This window comes from Diabrotica undecimpunctata, chromosome 5 (genome assembly GCF_040954645.1).
Source record: "Diabrotica undecimpunctata isolate CICGRU chromosome 5, icDiaUnde3, whole genome shotgun sequence".
In the NCBI taxonomy this organism is placed as follows: Eukaryota; Metazoa; Arthropoda; class Insecta; order Coleoptera; family Chrysomelidae; genus Diabrotica; species Diabrotica undecimpunctata.
The window spans coordinates 18,388,956-18,412,255 of NC_092807.1; the positions used below are offsets into that span (position 1 = coordinate 18,388,956).

The following is a 23,300-nucleotide window of genomic DNA, read 5'->3' on the forward strand; positions in this document are numbered from 1 at the left end:
AATTTATATCAATACACTAAGAAAAATGTTTGATATCCTACTTGACGTCCGCAGTTCAAATACAAATTTTTTTAGCATGAGCTTTGGAGTCCAATTTTAACTTCTCCATCTGTTTTTGTATCAAATTTGAAGAACAATAAAAAGACATTTACTTACTTTATCACTAAATATAATAAAACTGTTAAAGAACGTTTGGAAGAAAAACTTAATAATCTTTAATCTCAAAATTATTGGGTTTTTTCAGCTAATATTACTTTTAATTAATATTACTATGAAAATCATTAACCAGTGAGTAATTTTTCTCTATCTTAAAATACTGCTAAAAAATTTCAACTAAGTAAGAATAAGCTCTCTCGTACTTCTTAGGTTCTATTAATTATTACATAAATATTAACGTATACGTGCAACATACTAGGGAGCGATGAACGACAAGGGAGTGTGAAGATCACGATACAACTTCTTAATTTTACTTTAATCACTGACTCCCCACGTTGGGCACCAATGTGTAACAAGACAGCAACCAATATGTAACAATAAAGCTACCAGCTAGACCATTGGGTGCCAATTGTTAAGCAATTAAATTACACCTGAGTTGTATAACTATAAAACGGTACTTAAGATCCAACATTTCTCAGGTATAGAGATGTCTGATGTTAATGCAAACTGTACAATGCGAAATTTGACACAAACAAATAAAAGGTTATATGTATTAACTAATCATATTTATTTAATATAAAGAAATAAAATTTGATAAGCAAATCTTGTTTAAGCTTTGCAGTAAAATCAAAATGTAAAATATACATTGCTTAAGCTGGAGAAGAGTTGAATGTATTCCCACATAGAGCTAATTATGGGTTTCAGATGGAGATGTCGGTCTTCAGACTTCATCATATCAGGCTTCTATGGCGATGTTGGTCTATCATGGAAGCAGCTAGGATTGCTACATCCCTTAGACAAGTAGTTGTGAACAGTACCACGTATTATTATTTAGGGTGCTGCACCAATAAGGGGAACAAGACAAAGCCCAATATATAAAATAGACTACAAAAAGAAATCTTGTATCTTATGACAGCATAAAGAAATGTCTTTCCTAGTCATGAGGTTCCAAAAAATTAATGGATATAAAAACATTAGCAATGACAAGGACAATCAAATTAATATAATTTGTACAAATACGTATATATATGACTTTTGACATTAAAAGAAATGTTTAAACTTAAAAATAAATTAAATAAAAAATTCTACTAGATATTTTTATAATCTTTATAATGTTTAAATGAAGCACAGACATTTAGAGGTAAGGTATGTTAAAAAAAAAAATTCAAAAAAATTATAAGAAAATCATCAACTGCGAATATAGAAACATGAATATGTTAAACAGCTTAATTATTAACTTACTCCAAAAAAAAGAATAAACAATAAAATGGGTTTATAAAATGAAATGATTGTTCAAATACAGAAGACATATCCCATCCTCCCATTTTGAAGCGATAACTGACACTGACGAACAAAATTACCAACACACGCATTACTCTTGGACTCAGTTGGAAGTACTTAGATGAAAGCTAACATACGGGGTGTAAATACGGGAGTAGGCAAAAATAATAGAACTGAGGTAATTAAGCAATTTAAGTTAAAGAATATTAATTAAATAGGATATTTAATTGAAAGGAAAGTTGAGTTTCAATCATTTTTGGAATAAAAATAGTAAAACAAGAAAGAAAATCATTAAATTAATATTCATTTAACATTTATAAAATTACAAATATAATAGGAACCAGACATCGTAAAATAAATTAAGACAGGGCGTCTGGGGTGGGTAGAGCATGGTGATGAAACAAGCTTACCCAGCTAGAACAATGTACGTTGATGTACCAATTAGTCAGAAAATAGACCCAGAACAAGGTCAATTGATAAACTGTGGGAATACGTGCTTGGCGGAGAAAGGCGATGGGTAGAAACGACTGGAGAGAAGTTCTTGAGGAGGCTAGTTGTAAATCCGAAATGATAATATTGATGTGTAGCATAGTAAAAGGAATTTCAAATAAGATTCTCGAAGAACAATCTGACAACACATTTTCCTTTAGATTATTAATAAAACAATAAAATTAGAGGAATATAATTTATTATAAAATTTATGTCATTATGACACATGGTACTCTAGGGCCTACTAATTGTTTTAACAAAATGATATTATGACATTTGGATTGTACAAACAACGATAATCTATTTTTTTCGAAAAAATACTTAAATATCTTTTTTGTTGCAGGTTAAAATATGGTTTCAAAATAGAAGAAGTAAATACAAGAAGATGATGAAAGCGGCACAAGTGACGGGCGGTACCAACAACAATGGTACACCTGGTGGTCATTCTGGTCTGTTAGGTCCTAATTCCAATATGCCTTCTAGTAGTCCGGGACCACAGGGTCAGAATATGATGCAAGGTAGGATCAAAATGGAAGGTAAACTGTTATTTTATGGTATTTTTACTATACAGATGTTTCTATATAGTTTGGAAAATATTGTATAGGACTTATAAAACGAAATTATAAGTAAAACAGTACTTATTGGTATAGTACCCACTAGTTAGGACGAACCAGAGCAGATTCTTATTTTTGTACCGCTTACACCCGGATTGTGATCTGGACACGATACTTTGTTAAGAATACCATTAATCAATTTGTAACTATAATTTTAAATGTTTTCTAATATTTTATTCCCAGCCATCTTCTCTGATATTCTTTTTCTGTATAAGTATTCCGTAGATTTGGATTCCGTATTTAGTCCTTCAATTTTGATCTTTGTTTGTGTTGGCGCCGCCCTTGGAGTGTGAAGTATTTCAGGATGGTTCTTATTTTACATAATACTTGGCTATGGCCGCTACTTACATCTGATGAGTTGAGGCATCTTACGTCGATTATTTACGATGGATGTATATCTCTGTTAGTTATAACATAATCTATCATAGATCTTTGTCCACGGGTGTTATTAAATGTATATTTGTGTTGGTCTTTGTAGTCAAAGAATGTGTTGTTTATTTTAGATTCGTAATTCATGCAGAACTTGATCATCAGTTCTCTCTATTTTCGTTTTTAACATTCTCGTTGTCTTTTTGACTATCTTCCGTCTGACTTAATCTACTACTTGTTGTAATTGGTTATAACACTTCCCTTAGCTTGTTATTTTCTAGGCCATACACTCCGTTAATGTTCAGGTCTTCCTTCTCCATTCTTATTTTTGCTGTTACAAGTTGACACTCTTTGATGTGAATTTGTGTACCTTTGGTGTATTAGTAATTAGTAAGGTTACACCTTCTTCGGCCCTGTTTCTCCACTGTAGATTTGTATGTATTCACCTAATTTTGATTGTCCTTTTCCTTTTTTTGTTTCATGTTGAGCACAAATATCTATTTCTTTCTCTTTCAGCACTTGGGTTATTTCTTGGTCCCTTGAGTTGAGTGATCTGATATTCCAAGTAGTGATTCTCATCTGCTATTCAATACTACTCTCTTGAAGTAAAGATGATTTACAACGTATGCTGCACTAATTTAATATGACCGCCAAAAAATTTAACATGGTAATTTCCCCAAAAAAGACAAAATGCATGGTTATAAAAGCCAATTTACTAAGATGTAAATTGAAGCTGGAAGGCCAGATAATAAAACAAGTGATGTAGTTTAAATATCTAGGCATCGCATTATCTAGCTTTGAAAAGCTCGAAACAGAAGTGAAGATCAAGTGAATAGAGCAAACAGAGCCGCAGGTTTCCTGAATGAAACAATGTTAACTGCAAATGGCGTTATTTTGCAAATTTTAGCATTACAATTGCAAATATACTGGAGAAAACATTGCAGAAAAAACGAAAGCGCAGATGGTGAGACCGTCTATGGATATCACTTTAAAGTACGTTAGGAGTGTCTAATAGTATAATAGAAGAGTTAGCACATGAAGTAATAGTTTAATAGAAGAGTTAGCACATGAAGACCCGGAAGCATATTTGAATCATCTAAAAATGACACAAAACTCGTGTAAAATGGCAAGTGATATTAGGATTTATGGTTTCTGGAGATTCATGTGCATCTTTACAGACAGAAATATATAGAATTTATATAGAATTCCCAAAAGTAGTATTTCTAAATTTATCACAAAAGTTTGTAGTTCCATAGGCAAGATATTCTTCGTACACCTCCAAAACCTTTTTTATTTTACTCTGTCGACCATTTTCTTGATGTTTTTGGGTATTTAACTTTTGACATTGTAAGAGATATTACAAAAACAATAAGTACAACTGATTTTTAACTTGGTGGCGCATGTAATAGTGGCACCATTTTACTGGCGCCCGTTGATTTAAATTGTTTTTATGTGCCAATAAACTGAAAACCCACAAGAGTCAACATCACATACTCTTCAAACTAAAAGCCGGCACGGCATTCGTCAAAGTTGTGTTATCTCTTCCACGTTATTCAATATATACTTATAGCAAATATATTATGCGCATTCTTCGATGGAAGGCAAGGAGGAATAGCAATTTCAGATCTAAAAATCAAAAATTTCCGCTATGCTGACCACACATTAATACTAGCGTCATCAACAGATGAACTCGAACACCTTATGAACATACTAGATACTATTAGTCATGGATATGGACTAAAAATTTATGCACATGATACTAAGGTCACGATTAGTGATCTAAATAGAAATAACCAGCGAAAAATAAAAAATATAGCAGCACTTAAAGTGGTAAGATGTGTCAATTGCTTGGGCACTGTTCTTAAAAACAATGGAGAATGCGAAGAAGAAATACCTTACAGTGGTTCGATAAGCAACGAATAAACCTACTTAAATCTGGAAAGATACAGTCATTTCTTAGAATATCAAACTACACCTGTACTAAGTTTGAGCACCAAAAGTCTTACTCACAATGCATAATGGCCTTTGAAATGTGGGTCTTCTCAAAATGATGTGCACAGCCTGGATAGCTTACAGCAAAAATACCTCAATATTACCAAAACTCACTAGGCTCACCATAATTATCAACCAAAATATATTAAGGTATTTTTAACACTTTTGGTTATTCATTTTAATCAGAGAAAGAGATGGTATGGAGAGATTGATGGTTGAAGGAAAAGAAGATCATAAAAAAACGCGAGGAAGATCACCGCTATGATAGTCAGGCTAAATAAAAGGCACCAATGCTTACCCTCCCTTTGTCTCTGAGGCAACACGTCACACGCAGAAGAGTGAAGAATGAATAGCAGCCATATATAGAATACAACAATGTCACTGTATCCTCTAGGATATAGTGACGTCACTAGGATGTGGAGGATCTATAGAATAAAGAAAATTAATTTAACATTTTCATCATTGAAAGAATCCCATCTAAAATACTACGAATTATTTAAAAATTTTCTCAGTACATGTAGAATCTATTGGACTACATTACGAAAAAATAGAAATCCTTCTCAACAGTTTTATAGTTCCTAAATTGTAGAGTAACAAAGTACATAAATCTCACAGAGATAATGATCAACTCATATGAATATAAAATATATATTCTCGTATTCCTATATAATCTAAGTGTTAAGATAAATGAATATTTGTAAACGCTAACTAACAATAAAAGACTTCTTAGAATGCAAAATTCATTATAAAGTTTTCGTGATATTTAATGTATAGTATAAAGTTCGTATTTAAAAATGTTATCCACAGGTAACCACACTTTTTTCTGGATTGTTTCAGGAGGCGGCTCGTCTAGCGGTAGTCCGGCGACTGGCGGCTACATGCAACACCCCTCGCCAGCTCCCAGTTCCACCCCCGGATCGGACATGTCAGCCGGGGGTCCGCAACCCGCTGCCAGTCCAGGGGCGGGCGGTGGCGGAGGGGGTGGCTGGGGCGATATCAAGCCCCACCAGCAGCCCATCCACCCACCGCCGCATTCTACGAGTCACCCGCACCCCCATCCCCCGCCACACAACTACCTCCCACAGTATTCTTGGTATCCAACGGACAATCCTGGTCTCCTGACGTAAGTATGTTTAAATCTTTTTCATCTGTATTCTGGAATTGAATGCATATATACAGGAAATAGTAAAAGTTTAAAAATAGTTCATATTTTCATTCGATGAAATTATTTTACTAAACTTTTATAATTTTAGTTTACTTTATTGTCCTAAAATTTCAAACATATTTTTAGGATTTCGTTAAAAAAACATATTTACGTATAAACAAAAATATAAAAGCATAAATATTTCTATTTTTAACCACCAAATATAAATGGATTTTGTAAAAAAAATTAATTCAAAAGTATCTAGATCAGTCATGTAAAATTATTAGCGGAATTTGTATACCGTAACGTGTACGTTGAGTAAACTCCTTGCTACTAAATAAGGTTGATTATATCATTTTTACAGAACGTAGTATAAATTATATAGAACGACGGTATAGCAAGATCCCTAAAGACTGGAACGAGAGTCTAGTAATACTCTTACACAAAAAAGGGGACAAATGTGATCTACAGAATTATAGACCTATATCGTTGCTCAGTCAAGTATACAAACTATTTATGAGATTTATTAACAACCGGTTAACCTACAAAATGGATAATTACTAACCGGTTGAACAAGCAAAGGCTTCCGCAAAGGATATAGTACATCAGACCATCTGCTGATAATGAGAACATTGGTAGAGAAGGCAAATAAATACCAACTACCCGTATTTCTAGCCTTCGTCGACTATGAAAAGGCGTTTGATATTATCGAGATGTGGGCCATAGAACAAGCTATTAATAATTGTAGAATAGATTTGAGATATAGGCAACTAATACATAATATATATAAAAATGCAACTATGATAGTACAACTAGACGAAAATACAAATCCCATTCCCATTAAGAGAGGAGTGAGACAAGCAGACGTAATATCGCCAAAACTTTTCAACATAACCATAGAAGACGTCTTCAAAACTACAAATTGGTCAACCTATGGCAATAACGTTAATGGCAACAAGTTAAACCACCTCAGATTCGCTGACGACATAGTGATTATAGCGAGCACATTCGAGGAACTGCAAATTATGATGGGGAAACTAGCAGCCAACTTCCAATACGTTGGCCTAAAAATGAATATGAAAAAAAAAACAAAAATAATGACAAACACAGATGACCCCAGACGTATAACTATAAATGGCAGTGAGATAGAACAAATCCAGGAATATATCTACCTAGGCCAAATCCTGAGACTTGACAAAGAAAACCAAAGTGCGGAAATTACTAGAAGAGCAAGACTAGCATGGGCAGGATTTGGAAAACTTAGTTGGATACTTAAGAACCGCAAAATACCCCAATACTTGAGGAGAAAAGTGTTCAACCAATGCATCCTTCCTGTCATGACATATGGATGTCAAACCTGGACCCTAACCAAGGCAAACATGAATAAACTAGTCACAACAGAAAGAACAATGGAAAGAGCAATGTTAGGTATACGACTGTCAGATAAAAAGAGGAACGACTGGGTAATATCCAAAACAAAAGTAGGGGACATAGCAACATAAACTGCCAAACTTAAATGGAGCTTCGCGGGCCACACTACTAGATACAAATACCAACGTTGGAATAGTACAATACAACATTGGAGACCTTACGAAAGTAAACGACCAAGAGGAAGACCACAGATGAGATGGGTTGACGATATTAAAAGAATAGCCGGAACAAATTGGAAATATGTTGCTCAGGATAGAGACCGATGGAAGGAGTTGGGAGAGGCCTATGTCTAAATATGGACGACAGAAGGCTAAGAAGATGAAGAAGAGTATAAATTTTCAAACTCCAGTATATTTAATTACTATTTAAATATGAATAAGCCACAATAAAAGGTTAAAGTACGTTTATTGATGTTTCAATTTCCACTTCAGAAATTTCCAACAACAGAGAATTTAAATTAACAACCATACCTATGAGCAAGTCAAAGAATTCACATATCTTGGATCGCTAGTAAACGCAACAAACACGACAAGCGACGAAATAAAAAGACGCATCGCAATAACAAACAGAACTGTTCACGGTCTCCATGAAACATTTAAAAAATAAAAATATAAATCGTGCAGTAAAGCTTAATATATACAAGACCTTAATAAGACCGGTTTTGATATATGGGGCTGAAACATTTACCTTATCTCAAAATGTATTTTTGAGAGAAAAATTCTTAGAAAGATTTTTGGGGCCGTAAATGAAAATAGGCTATGGCGTCGAAAATACAACTTTGTACTATATCGTTATACATCGATCAACATACTGCGAAATTTGTTAAAGTGCAGAGACTTAGATGGATTAATGGACAACGAAGAAGATGGATTAATGATGTGGAAGAAAAACTATAGATTCTAAGGGTATGATGATGACGAAAGTTGATTTCAGCCAATCAGAACATATTTTCCAGTTCTGTAAGTGTTAAAAAAATCTTTCAAAATGCTTAACTTCGAATCGTTCTCGGTTACCAAGAGCTTTAGAATTTCCTTAAGGCTTTAGAATGGCTAATAAAAGATACATTCTATTGAATTTAAAAGATGGTTCAACGGTTAAGTTTATAAACTTACAATGAAACAGGAAAGAAAAACTGCTGTAAATAATTAATTATTAACGTTGTATTCTGTTTAATTTTAAAAAAGGTTAGTAGTCTCTTCTTGACAGAGTGGTAAATTATTGATATACGAGGCGTGTTTTTTAAGTAAGTACCGTTTTGGAATTAAAAAAAGACGTGCAAAGATATGGCAATAATTTTATTTTTACATGAAAGCCTGTACCTTAATCTACTTTTCTACATAATTTCCGTGAATATTGAGGCACTTGTCATAACGTGGCCCAGTTTTTGAATACCCTCCTGACCGCCCAGGTGTTTCTTCAAGTGCTGGAACAAATGGTAGTCGCTGGGCGCCAGATCAGGGCTGTATGGAGGATGATCCAGAGTTTCCCATTTAAATAATTTGATAAGATCTTTGGTCTGATTAGCCACATGTGGACGGGCATGGTCATGTAGCAAAACGATACCCTTACTCAACTTGCCACGTCTTTTGTTCTGGATTGCACGACGCAGATTTTTCAATATCTCACAATAAGACGCTGCATTGATTGTCTCATTACGAGGCAAAAACTCCACTAGCAATACTCCTTTTCGGTCCCAAAAAACTGCGCACATGATTTTCCGGGCAGAAATTGTTTGCTTAAACTTCACTCTTTTGGGTGATGATGAATGTCGCCATTCCATGGATTGTTGTTTCGATTCTGGTGTGACGTAGGCCACCCACGTTTCGTCACCAGTAACAATTTGGTCTAAAAAATCTTTATCTTCACTGTGGTATCGCTCAAGGAATGTCAATGCACTGCCTAAACATTGGGTTTTGTGCAAATCCGTCAACATTTTTGGAACCCAACGTGAACACAATTTCCGGTAATTCAAGTTCTCGGTAACAATGCGATACAAAACACTACGAGAATACTGAGGAAAGCAGTCGGACAATGATGCAATTGTAAAGCGTCTGTTTTCTCTCACCTTTTCGTCCACTTTCTGCAAAAAATTTTCATTAACGACCGAAGGACGCCCACTCCGTTCTTCATCATGCACATTTGTGCGGCCATCTTTAAATGCTCTCACCCATTTCTTTACCATTCCATCACTCATAATGTTTTGTCTGTAAACTTCAACGATCTCACGATGAATATCGATCGGTTTTACGCCTTTAGCACTAAGAAATCGTATAACAGCCCGTACTTCACAATTAGCGTGACTCAAGATTGTTGGAGGCATCTTAAACACTGGAGTAAACAAGTATACAATAAAGAATCAGACTGTAATGGCGTCAGTGTGTAGACAAGAGATGTAGGTAACCAGCGCTCATGCGCGGAACGCCGACCGTAGCGCTGCGGCGGCGGAATCGCAAAACGGTACTTACTTAAAAAACATGCCTCGTATAATCATGTTTTGATGGTACAAATGATTTGTAAATATGACTAAGGATTTTAAAATCAAATTAAATTGTTATTACATAAAGTTCTCATTAAAATAAAACCAGTTTCGCAAGAGAAAACATTTTTATTTTTGTTAAAAGTTAGATTTATATCTTCTAATCTTTAACATATATAAATAAATTCGTTTTTCTTATACGGAGTATATTTCTAAGTACGTAGCAGGAACATAAGCAGTTCAGCCAAAGAAACGAAAATAAGTGGACTGTCGCAAACCAACAGTAATTACACGTTTGGAAGACGTCACTTGGAGGACAGTTTCCTTGAAATTTTTTTCAGTAGATTTGTTTTTGTACGTAGTTTTGCATAACCGGACAACTGGTACTTAGTAGTCAGTCAACTGTACCCAATAATGTGACTTTGCATCATTAACTAGCGTATGTGTATTCAATAAATAGAAAAAAAAATGAGATAATATACCAGTAGTAGCTACACAATTTTTTATTTCAATATTTAATTTATGCTTTGGGTTAAAACTCATGGAAAATAACTATTTGTAGGTTTTCATTTCCAAGTGTTTAAAAATTATAGCAGCTTATTTTCTTTTTTTTTTGTTTTTTTTTTATGCATACAACTTACTGTTATATTGCCTTACGTATATATTTGTAAAGCACTTCTTTTTCTCAACATCACTTGGTACCCAAATTCTGTTACATGAACAAATTTTCTTTTATCATGACTCTATTGACTGTACTAGCGTCATTTTAACTAATCGATTCAGTTTCTCTGATATTCCTAGTGATCTCATTGCTTTATTTAATCCGTTTCATGAGATGAAGTCGTAATAACCTGCCTGGCCTGTTTAAAATCAATAAAGAGTATATACAAACCTACATTTTTTTTATAACTGTTGTTTTGTAATAATTTTAGCATAAAAATTTGATCGGTTTTTGCTCTTCCCTTTTTGGGTATTCTGTCTGGTATTCTTCTACTATACCAGTCTGGTATTCTTCTATTATCTCTATTTCGTAGGTCTTTATTTTACTTTTGTTTTTTCATATTTTATAATGTATTTATAAGTATGTCTTACTTTTAATATCTCTACTGGCACGTCGCTGCCTCCCTTTCTTCATTTTGTTATTTCTTAGGTCTCTTATTACTTCGTTTACCTCCTTCTCTATTGGTTCTTGTGTTTGTTGTTGTTGTGTTTATTTTGTTCGTTGTTGTATTTCTGTTCCTGTTTGGCATTTATCGTTTAATAATTCGTAGAACTGCAAATTATGATGGAGGAACTAGCAGCCATCTCCCAATACGTCGGCCTAAAAATTTATGTGAAAAAACAAAAATAATGACAAACACAGATGATCCCCGACGTATAACTATAAATGGCACTTAAAAAGAACAAATCCAGGAATATATCTACCTAGGCCAAGTCCTGAAACTTGACAAAGAGAACCAAAGTGCGGAAATTACTAGAAGAGCAAGACTAACATGGGCAGGATTTGGATAACTTAGTTGGATACTTAAGAACCGCAAAATATCCCAATACTTGAGGAGCAAAGTGTTCAACTAATGCATCCTTCTTATCATGACATATGGATGTCAAACCTTGACGCTAACCAAGGCAAACATGAATAAACTAGCCACAACAGAAAGAACAATGGAAAGAGCAATATTAGGTATACGACTGTCAGATAAAAAGAGGAACGACTGGGTAAGATCCAAAACAAAAGTCGAGGACATAACAACAAAAATTGCCAAACTTAAATGGAGCTTCGCGGGCTACACTGCTAAACAAAAAGACCAACGTTGGAATACTACAATACAATATTGGAGACCTTACGAGAGTAAACGACCAAGAGGAAGACCACAGATGAGATGGGTTGATGACATTAAAAGAATAGCCGGAACAAATTGGAAATATGATGCTCAGTATAGAGACCGATGGAAGGAGTTGGGAGAGGCCTATGTCCAAACATGGACGACAGAAGGCGGCTAAGAAGAAGAAGAAGAAGAAGAATTCGTCGAAATATTCTTCTTAACTGTTTAATTTTTCTGTCTTGTCTCCTAGAAACATACCATCTTTATTTTTGTAAAACATTGTGCTTTTATGTTGTGTCGCTCGTAAATTTTTTGTTCCTTGATAAAAATTTATAACTTATTTTTGGACATACTTAGTTGTCTTTTATTATTTCTAATTGTCTTTCTAGTAATTTTCTCTTCTTTTGTCTGCATAATCGTTTAGCTTCTCCCTTTTTTGTTTTATAATACTCTTTACTTTTTTTCTGTAACACTTCTAATATTTCCCATTTTTGAGTTTTTCCTCTGCTCTAGGATTCTTTTGAAGTCTTTTTGAACCAGTGCTTTCTCTTTTTTTGCTTTTTCAATGCTAAGGTTTGCCGCTTGTATCATGGCTGTTTGGATGAGTTCCCTTTCCTCCTCTAAGTTCCTTGTCGTGATTCTTTCCAATCTCTTGTTTATTTCTTCCCCTATTCTTTTTGCTACCTCGTTATCTTGCCTCATTTAGTCAACAAGCTCTACTCTTTTAAGAGCAGTTTGTAAATTTGTAAAAAACTTTTTAAGTAATATATAACGCATGTAGATTGTAGATTTATAATATATTAAATTTATATTGTATTTAAAACACAAGCCATTCCTTCACAACATAAAATATTTATATTTCACATATAGAAAAGAATATTTTTTTTTCTCTATTATATATTACAATTTTAAGGTAAGTGGTAATCGTTTGATACGTAACAGAGTACCCTATAATCGTAGACCAACTAATTGCCAATTTGTCAAAGAAAGTAACACTTTCTTTTTGCGAAACGGCACAAATTACCCTCTTGATTGCCATTTACAACTACTGGCGACACCGTCGTCAGTTAATTGAAAATTATTTTATATTAAACCGGGATTATTTAGTCGCTATCGGTAAAGAGTCGATAAGCTGATTGGATAACTGTTTGTCTGTAATTTTTGTATATAATCGGCACATAGGGAAAGGCAATTAATACTAATGGCAATTAAAATTTTAAGTAATAGGTAATTTTGTGGTCATGATAACGTTAGACAGCTAATTTACATGAAATTTATGAAATTTTTAATGAAGTTTGCGAAATTACCAACTTTATTTAATAATTTTTTTATCTACTACCCAGGTCCAATTATTACTCACTTTTAAGTCAATTTGTTTTGAGTAAACTTGGTCATTTTGAGTAGCTCATTTATATGTTCCTTAACTTTCGAATACCATTATAAAACCCTCCTCAAGACTCTAGGGAACGATGGTTTGTCAAGTTGTAATTTAAATTCTTTTTCTTTTTCTTCTTTTCTTTTATGGGCTTGATCTGGCCTCCCTGAAGTTGGCAATTATTCTGACTGAGAAAACATAGTTCAAAAATCCGTATGGTAAACTGGTAACAGGTGATCATTGGTTTTACTGCAACTATTTAACGAGTAAAGGGATAGTTGTTGAGTGGAAAATTGATATTAACAACTAAGATAGGAATGTAGGTATGCAAAACCGGTCTTTGGTGGTAGAACAAATTGATTGTTAGTAAGTCTTATTCTTATTTCTTTCACCTATTTAAAATGGACTCACATAGGCAACATATTCATGATTTTAAAAATATTTAAATTTTAAAAATACAGAAAACAGCAGTTTAATATCAGGGTTCTCGTCTAACTGACAAGACGAATCCCCAAACTGAGGGCAGAGTCTCAATAGATCGCAGCGTGGAAACTGCTCTACCAGATACAACACCCTGACAGGTACGTAAGTCGTCTACAGACAATTCCGAGTTCCAACATCGAAAAGATTATAATACCCATCTTCGTCCGTCTAAAGATCTGGTCTACTGGCAAGAATCGATCTCACCGTAAACCGATAATCTCAATGGAAATAAGGGCTCGTGCGACAAACGTAGCGAACTACGATACGATTGCCTAGTAAAGTTACATTGTTTTGAGCCTTTCGACTCTCGGAACTTCAAGAGATATCGTTGCCTCCTTTGAATAGAAAGGATACGGCCTTAGAGTCGTTCAGGCATAATCCCATGGATGGTAGCTTCGTACCATTACCCGCTCGAGTGAGTGCGTCAACCAAATGTCCGAACTTGCGGTTCCTCGTACTGAGCAGGATTACTACCGCAAAGACGAGTCATCAGTAGAGTAAAACTAACCTTCGCTTGGCGCTAGTTTACAGTACTGCCTACTGTTCCACTTTATTTTGCAGGATATCTTCTGCGCCGTTATCTCTGATTCTTCTTCTTCTTTAAGTGCCTCTCCTATCGGAGATTGGATATAATTAGGGTGATTCTAATTTTATTTACTGCTGTTTTGAATAATTCGTTGGTGGTACAGCCAAACCACTCTTTTAAATTTCTCATCCAGGACATTCTTCTACGGCCTGGATTTCTGCGTCCTTGGATTTTTCCTTGCATTATATTTTGTAGGAATGTGTACTTTTGTCCTCTCATCAGGTGGCCTAAGTATTCAAGTTTTTGTCTTTTTTATATTCAGTATAACTTCTGGATCGTTATTTATTCTGCGTATTACCTCTTCATTTGTAATTTTATCCACCCAACTTATTTTTAGTATACGGCGGTAGCACCACATCTCAAAGCTTTCAAGATTTTTAACATTCCTCTGTTTAAGAGCTCATGCCTAACCACCGTAAAGCAAAGTACTGAATACATATCATTTTAACGTTCTAGTTCGTAGCTGAATACTAATCACGATTACAAAATAATTTTTTCATTTTTATAAAGGTAGACCTGGCAATTTCAATACGTCTTTTTATCTCGTGATTTTGGTCACCTGTTTCATTGATGAGGGTTCCCAAGTATTTGTATTCGCTTACTTATAGGTCATATATTTGGTTTTTTTTGACGTTCATCCTTATGCCGTATGCTTATATGTGATTAAACAGTTTTAAATCTAGTAAATAGTTTCTAGATAGATAGAGATATAAATAAAGATATAAATACCTAGGACATGAAATTATGATTGGCAGGGATAACCAGACTCATGAACTGAAGAGAAGAATCGGCCTTGGGTGGGCAGCATTTGGAAAACTGAAAGAAACTTTTAAAAGTGAGCTGCCCACACGCCTAAAGAGAAAGGTATTTGATCAGTGCGTCCTCCCAGTCTTGACGTACGGAGCAGAAACACTTACCTTAACAAAAGCAGCAGCTACCAAACTGAGAGTCACGCCGAGAAGAATGGAGCGGTCCATGTTAGGAATAACTCTGCGAGACAGAATAACCAACGAAGACATCAGGAGAAGAACCGGAGTGACTGACATCATCGAGAAGATAGCCAAACTAAAATGGAGATGGGCAGGACACATAGCCAGAATGACAGATGAACGATGGACAAAGAGGTTATTGGAATGGAGGCCAAGGGAAGACAAGAGAAGCGTCGGTCGACCACCTACAAGATGGACTGACGATTTAAGAAGACTCAATAAAAACTGGATGAGAGCGGCGCAAGATAGACGGGGTTGGAAACATGAGGAAGAGGCCTATGTTTAACAGTGGACTCTTGAGGCTGGATGATGAAATAGTTTCTAAGGCATTAGCCCACTAGAAATGTCAAGTTCAGCAATTCCTCAAGTGAAAATTTTTTTTTTTTTTAATATAAAAAGTTTTTACAAATATGCACTACAACAATATTACCAACTTTTGTGGCTCAATAAGATAATATTTATTTTAATAAATATTTTGACCGATACATTTAACGTTTTTTGGTTTCAAAGCATACTTTATAATATGTTCCCAGAATATAGGTATAACATTGTACTGACATGAAAAAGAAATTTAACTGATCTTTCTCGAAAATAGATAGGATAAACTAGCATAAATACTTGGGATAAATTTAGTAAAGCAAAGCGATCATAAATTCAGTTCTTTGCTTAAAAGCTGTGCATGCAACCTATTCTGTCCACTGATGGACATAGGTCTCTCCTATTTTTCGTCACTCTTCACGGTTCTGTACTTATTGTTGCCATTTTTTGGATATTCGTTTAATGTCGTTCATCCAGCGTGGTAGTGGTCTTTTCTGGTCCATCTAGAGTCTTTTAGTCTGGCTATGTGACCTGCCCAATTCCATTTCAGCTTGGCTATACGTTCGACGACATCAGTGGTACCTGTTCTTTTTCTTGGGGCTGGTAGTAATCCAACTTTTTTTCTAATCTTGTCGTAATTATTCGGGTAATTTAACATTTTATAAATGTGGTTCATTAAGCTGATTGGTCTATAGTTTTCTAGGTGCGCCTGATCTCTTTTCTTGTGTAGTAAACTTGTTACTGCATTGTTCCATGTTTCCGGTATGCAACAATCTGTTAGACAAAAGTTAAACAAAATTTTTATCTGGTTGAGAAGCGCACGTCCGCCCATCTTTATCCCGACTTTATCTTCTCCTAATGCTTTGTTGTTTTTCATCTTTTTCATTGCGTCTTGGATTTCGCTTAGTGTGATCTCTGGTATGAGCTCTAAACCCTGGTTGATGATTTTGCGTGATGCGGCGGCTTTCAAGTTCGTTTGGTCTTCTCTTTGACTTGTGTATAGTTCTTGATTGAAGTCTCCAACTATGTGTAGTTTTTCTTCTCTATTTGATATAGGGACTCCTCTTTTGTTCTTTAGTTTGTGTATTTCTCATTTTCCATTGTTTAGCCGTCTTCTCAGGACTTTCTGACTTTTATTCTCTTCTATAGTTCGGTGGACCTTTTCATTCTTAAATCTTTTCTTATAGCTTTTGATACTTCTTTATTTATTTTTTGTAATTCTTCTTCGTCAATGCTTTCGTTTCCTTTGATTTCTCTTCTAGTTGCCATTAGTTGTTTCGTTTCAATGGTTACTTTTTCGTCTTGGCGTTTTTTAGGGCAGCATTTTACTTAAGCCTCTCGAATAGCTTCTACGATATTTTTGTTTAGGGTATTTACATTATTTATGTATTCATTTTGTTGAAGGATTTTATTGGTTTTGTCTTGGAATTCATTTAAATTCGTTGGCTCGTTCCATGTCGGGTCGGCTTTCTTCTTAATCATTTTGGATCTTTCTGTTATTAAGTCCAATTTTAGTTTGGCTCTTACCATTATATGATCGCTGCCTGTGGTAAAGCTATTAAGGACTCGTTGAATATATGTTTTTTGTCACTGATTATATAGTCTAGTTCGTTTCTGATCTTGCCATCTGGGTTTTTCCACGTCCATCTTCTGTGGTCTTTTTTAGAGAAGAAACTATTCATCTGGTATAGATTTTGTTGTAATAGTGTTGTAGTGTTTGTCCATGCTCGTTTCTGCCTTTCGATCCAAATTTACCTAGTGCTGTTTCCTGTTCATCCTGCTTTAGATCTATCTTTGCGTTAAAGTCACTGCATATAATCGTGTAGTGTGTTTTTTCAGTGCCGTTTAGATACCATCGTAGAATTCTTCAATCTGCTTATCAGGATGGTCCGTTGTTGGAGCATATACTTGAATAATCTTTATTTTATAACTTCGATTTAGCTTTATGATTAAATATGTCTTGTGGATATGCTTCTTGTAATTACTATGTTATCTGCAAGTCTTTTGTGGTTCATTCCATTGTTGGTTCATTCCATTGGTTTTGACGTATTTATTATGAGTCAGTTTTGTTTGAAACATTTTCTTATATACTCCACAATTTAGCCGTAATCAAAGAAAGCCAGAGATTTTGCGCAGCCTGTATATTCAAATGGACAAAAATTCGACACTTTAAAGCTCCGTAACTCAATAACAATTGATTTTTAAATGTTGAGAGAATAAGAACTTTTGATCAGCATGGCCTAGGCTATCTACCTGCCAAGTTTCAGCCAATTTAACTGAAAATATTTTTAAAAAAGAAAAATGTCTTTCCTTATTTACAGTCGCACATAATTTTGAATTTTATATTACAGTGTTTCTGTAAAATTTATCTATATTGCGTGTCTGACTCCATACTCCATAGAGCGAACTCTGACTCCATTTATATTATATTGACATATTTTTTTAATTTATCTAGTCTTTACGAAAATAAAAAGTCTAACTGTTATTTTCTTTTGTTTCAGGGTGTGGCCAGCAGTTTAATAGAAGATTAAGTGATTAGTAACTAATTAGAATTTTTTTAAAACTTTTGATAACAAAAGGACAAGCAGTGACCAGTGGCTATATGTATGATATGTTACATTTCTATTGTTGATATAGGTTTAAGTGAAATTGTTTAAGAAAAATTACGTTTTCCTTGTATAAACTGGTTTTCGGATCTCACGGTGACTGCTGAAATCTTTAGTTTCTTATAAAAGAAGTAAAGATTCCAGCATAAGAACGAAGGTGCAATATGTCGTTTTTGTTTATAATTTTTCATAACAGATCTGTAAGTTAGTAGATTAAATACTTTTTGTATAAAGATTTGGTTCAGTTAATATTCATTCAAATGTAAGTAGTTAGTTTTATTGAAATAAATATAAATTTGACAACATTGGTAGACATTTTTATACCTTTTTTATAAATTTAATTTAGTTCACATTTTTTACACAATAAAATGCGTTTATAAGATACGATATAGACACGAAAAGAATATTAACAAACAGATTTTATTATTTTAGTTTCATTTGTGTCTTAATCTTAAGTAAGTCGATCGTTTTGATGGAATGATGATCAAGATACATTAGATCTGGTATCTATCTGTGACTCTACAGTTTGGCAGATGTTGCCTTTTTATCTATATTTTAGATTGGGTCTATATATTGACAGTCAATTCTTCAGTTCTGTAAAGCAGCTATTATTGCCCAACGTTCTAAGGTAGCGAATGCTTTTTCAAAGTCCACGAATGCTATATACAGCCAGCTTGATCCTTTACCATTGTCTTAAACCAGCAGTTAATATATTTTATTTATTAATTAAAACATAACGTTAAGTATGGTCATTAGTTAAGAGTTATGGGTCTGTAGTTCTTCATTCTCCTTTTCTCCATACTTCCACATCCCCACGGCCATCTTTGCTTGATAATTTATTTTTCTTTGTTTTTTTTTCAATGTGCTTTTGATTTCACGTCTAGTAATTGTCGGTTGTAGGAGACACTTGACATTTTCCTATATTTAATTGTCTAAAAATTTCCTGTCTGTTTTTATATATTGTTATCTCTGTATCTGGAAAAAAATTTTCCACTTTTTTTGTTTGTTTCCTTTTGCACTTTGTTAATTTTGCAATTGTCTTATCTCTGTTTATTTCTAATTTCCCTTTTTGTTTCAAAGGGGCTGTTGATGTTTACTTTTGCTCGATCCAGTTTATGATTGCTACCTGCAGTAAGCTCACGTCTTAAAATAGATTTGTTGACAAGATGTAATCGATCTAGTTTTAGGCATTGGTGGATCTTCACTGACTTAACAATCTGCCTTAATTTTCAATGATCCATTATTATTAGTTCCTCTGGTTGTTTATATTGTCCAACATTTACAATAAAACTGCTTCAATATTATCTCTACATCGCATCTTCCAAGCACTCGCTTTCCTTTCTGGTTCTCTTGACATGACTAGTCCATGTATTATTATTCGTTTTCACCTTCGTTGAGGTATCTTCATCCACTCTTTTATGGCAGAAAGTTTTTTTTCTTCCAAGTTAATCATCAGTATATAATCTCTATCATTTCTTTTATTGTATCCATAATTTTTCATTCTGCCTTTATCTGTTTCTCAATGGTAATCTGGATTATTGTTTGAAGCATATACTTGTTTGCTTTAAAGCATGTTTTTTCCATTTTAAATATAACATATGCTACCAGATCTGATTAACGCTTCGTAATTTCTACTACATCTTTTATTCATGATAAAACTGGTGTTGTTATTATGAGTTAAAAATATAGCAGGATTCCGTAGTTTATGTTTGCTCGCTTTTATTTTTGTTTTTACGAAACCGATGATATTTCAATGTAAATTAGATAGTTCGTCTTCTAATTGGTGAATCTTTGTATCATTATTAATGGATCTTATGTTGTAGGGCTCAATGTTTAATTTTGTACAATATTTTTCTCTCCACCCCTAGAATTCTTGAGACAGACTACTAACTTGCCTATGTAGGGCTGTAAATGGCTTTCTCTACCTACCTGCAGTAATGTTCCTTTTGTTTTATTATTTAACATGTTCATTTCGGAAGGATTTTCTGACATTAAAGCGCCACGCTTACCAGAGGACTTGGCAATAAGTTTACTAATTTCCATATTTTTCGTAATCTATTTGGTTCCAGATACTATTTTCTCGAAATAAATAAAAAATAAATTTGATTTAAGTATAGTACGTGATGGCCTTAATTTTGTTTTAAAACAATATTTTCATATTTGGTCAATGTCATTAAATATGAAAGTCTAGATATGGAGCTATAATCTTTAATTTTTGCTTTATTTTCTTTAGTAGGAATAAAACTAGCGGTTTCCCAAATTTTTACGATTCACTACCTTCTTCTTTTTGTTTCCATTAATAAATGGTTCCTAGCAGCTGCTTGTCAGTATCCCATTACAACATAACTTCCTCGTAAACGTTCTCGTCAATAGAGACTCAAAACATAACTTTTTCCTGAAAGTGCGTCCAATATTCATTGTCTTCCTATGACTTTTTTAAATAATAAATTGTGGTCGCTGCTATAGAAGCCTGTCATATTATGACCAAATTATTCTGTTTTTTACCTTCAATGTCATTTAACAGTTTACTCTCTGTATTCATTAATCTAAGGACCTCCTCTTTGCTAGCGTATATCGTTCGAAGTTATCTTAAAAACTCTGTTGATTCATTCCTGTTACTTGTATGGTTCAGATCTCAAATCTCTACAGCAACATTTACCCGTACAGCAAATATATATTACATTATAAATATAATTTTAATATATATATATATATATATATATATATATATATATATATATTTATATTAAAACTATATTTATAATGTAATCCGCCCTTGCATAACCTTTCATAACCACATAGACGAAGAGAAGACTCTTCATCTATGTTGTTAATAATCTTTCTGGTTTCCGTTTCTCTGTGGGGGTCCAGTCTAATATTTGTTTGGTGATTCTGTTTGTAGGATATATAAATAGCTCAATCTTGGAAGTAAATTCATTTTCATAGTTGCTGTTAGCATTTAGCTAGCAAGTTAATTAAAATTTTTTATCTATTCAATAACTTCACCATTCGGCAAGAGGTAGGTATTTAAATCGATAATTTCAAAAAATAATTCAATTAGCTTTTGTGTTTTTTTTTAATCCATCCAACTGAGGTCTGAACGGTTTTTCTCTGTTTTTTCTAACTAATAAACTTCTTGTCTGTACTTATTACGTTTTTGAAACAAAACGGTCTGTTAACTAAAAAAAAAACAAATTCTTTTATTTACCTTATTTGTTTTATTCTTCTTCTTCCTATGCCGGCCCCATTAACAGAGGTTGGCGACCACATTTTTAAAAGCTTCTCTGTCTTTTGCAACGTGGAATAATTCGTCTACAGTCATGTTTGTCCAGTCTCGAATATTTGGCAGCCATGACTTCCTCTTTCTACCTATTCTCTTTTTGCCATCGACTCTACCCTGCATGATGACCTGCAGAAGACTATATTTATTATTTCTTAGTATGTGTCCAAGGTATGCAGTCTTGCGTACTTTTATCGTTCTCGCGTATTTGTTTTATAGCAAATATAAATTGTCTTAAATAAATTACAAGAGGCTAAAAATAGAAAACAGAAGTAAATATTTTAACTAAGTGATAAACAATATAAGATTATGTAGATAACACTGCAGTAATGGAACAAATGATCTATAATCGTGAGATTAATCTTACACACAGTCAGTGAAGTGAGCGGGGAATACCATCGTAAAATTAACAAAAAATTGCAGTCTTTTTCCATGTGGTTACCGAAGAGTGGCCTAAAACATAATTTGAATAAGGCAGAAATCACTTTGTAGAATGGACAAAAATAAACACATGCAATACGTTTTTAAACTACGAGTAGCATAATCTTTTAGGATCATTTCAGATCATCCGGAGAGGTAGAAAATCTAATATTGTTGGCAATGATGGTAGGCAGATAAACAAATTAAGGCAACAGTCATGCTATGACATTTTTCGGAGTTTTCTGCTTCAAAGACTAGCAATAATGAATTTTCCAGATGACCGTGGTATGTTGATTTTCCAATAAGTATATCCAATATTTTCCCAATTATAAAGGACTAGAAAAACAAATTCATCATCAGTAGCATCACATCTCGTTATAAGTCAAAGCCTTCTTAAATAAAAACAAATTGTTTGGGGTATTTCTTGTATATTTTTCAAACTTTAGAACCTTAAGCTCTAAGTATACTTTTATAAATATTTGTTTTAAAACATTAAGTAGGAATTCGAAAGCTCGGCAAATTAGGGATCATTTTGAGAGATGAGCTTCTTTCTCAATAAATGTGAAAACTTGTTTGAAATGTGAAAAAATGTTATACGAGTCAAAACAAAAAGGTGTTTTCATTTTGTTTTTTAAATGCAGAAATGCAAACATTATATATATACATTAAGACCTCTACATGCCATAGAAGCCCGTTACTTGTATGTTCGTGATTAGTTTTTTGTGGCTTTTCTCGTCCTGTACTTTTTTTATAGTCCGGTATTCTCATTTTCTTCAATGACATTTTGGACGGTGTCTATTCATTTGTTACTTGGCGGCCTTCTTCTCTTTTTCCCCGTTTCTCGTGCGTGTAATATTCCTTATTTTTGGAATTTATAACATGTCTCTATCTCATTCTCTGCGTAATAATTTTCTATTTGATTTTGTGTCTCCCATATATCTCCATTAACTTCTGGTTGTTCGTCTCCTCGATACCTCTGAAGATTTTTCTCCAGCAAACTTCGATATTTCCTTCTGGTTTATATTCTCACATAGTTCAATGATTTCGCTGTTCTGCTATCCTTTATTAATATTTTACCTATTTCTCAATTAATTACATTTGGACAATTGGACAATTAATGCAGACCTGAAGAGAATATTGTTGGCAGTTGAAATAGATTATTTGAGAAGAAGTGCTAGAACATCAAGGTTGGAAAGGAAGACCAACGAATATATAAGAAATAACATGAATGCTACATAAACGGTCATCGACATAATAGAAAGAAGAGGTTTAAAATGGTTTGGACACCTATTGAGAATGCCTGACGAACGTTGGCCTCAAAAACTTCTTAGATAGAAGCCCCCTGGAAGAAGAAAAAGAGATAGACATCGTCGCTCATGGAATGAAGGAATTAGAAGAGCGATGAAATCGAGAGGTTTGGAGGAGGAGCATGCCCTGGACCGGGGAGGATTGGCGGAGGAGAACGGGA

General features: G+C 33.9%; 1 protein-coding gene across 2 annotated transcripts in view; it reads left to right on the forward strand.

Annotated features, from left to right (window-relative positions):
• Positions 1 to 20,861, forward strand: part of LOC140441137 (uncharacterized) — a 303,792-nt gene extending 282,931 nt beyond the window's left edge. Inside the window, exons 3-5 of one of the 2 annotated variants that reach the window (XM_072531599.1) lie at positions 2,270 to 2,462; positions 5,739 to 6,024; positions 18,028 to 20,861. In XM_072531599.1, coding sequence (XP_072387700.1) covers positions 2,270 to 2,462; positions 5,739 to 6,024; positions 18,028 to 18,046 — 498 coding nt within the window. In that variant the 3' untranslated portion in view covers positions 18,047 to 20,861. The remainder of the gene's footprint in view (positions 1 to 2,269; positions 2,463 to 5,738; positions 6,025 to 18,027) is intronic. The other variant, XM_072531600.1, reaches the window with a different exon arrangement.
• Positions 20,862 to 23,300: the final 2,439 nt, after the last annotated feature.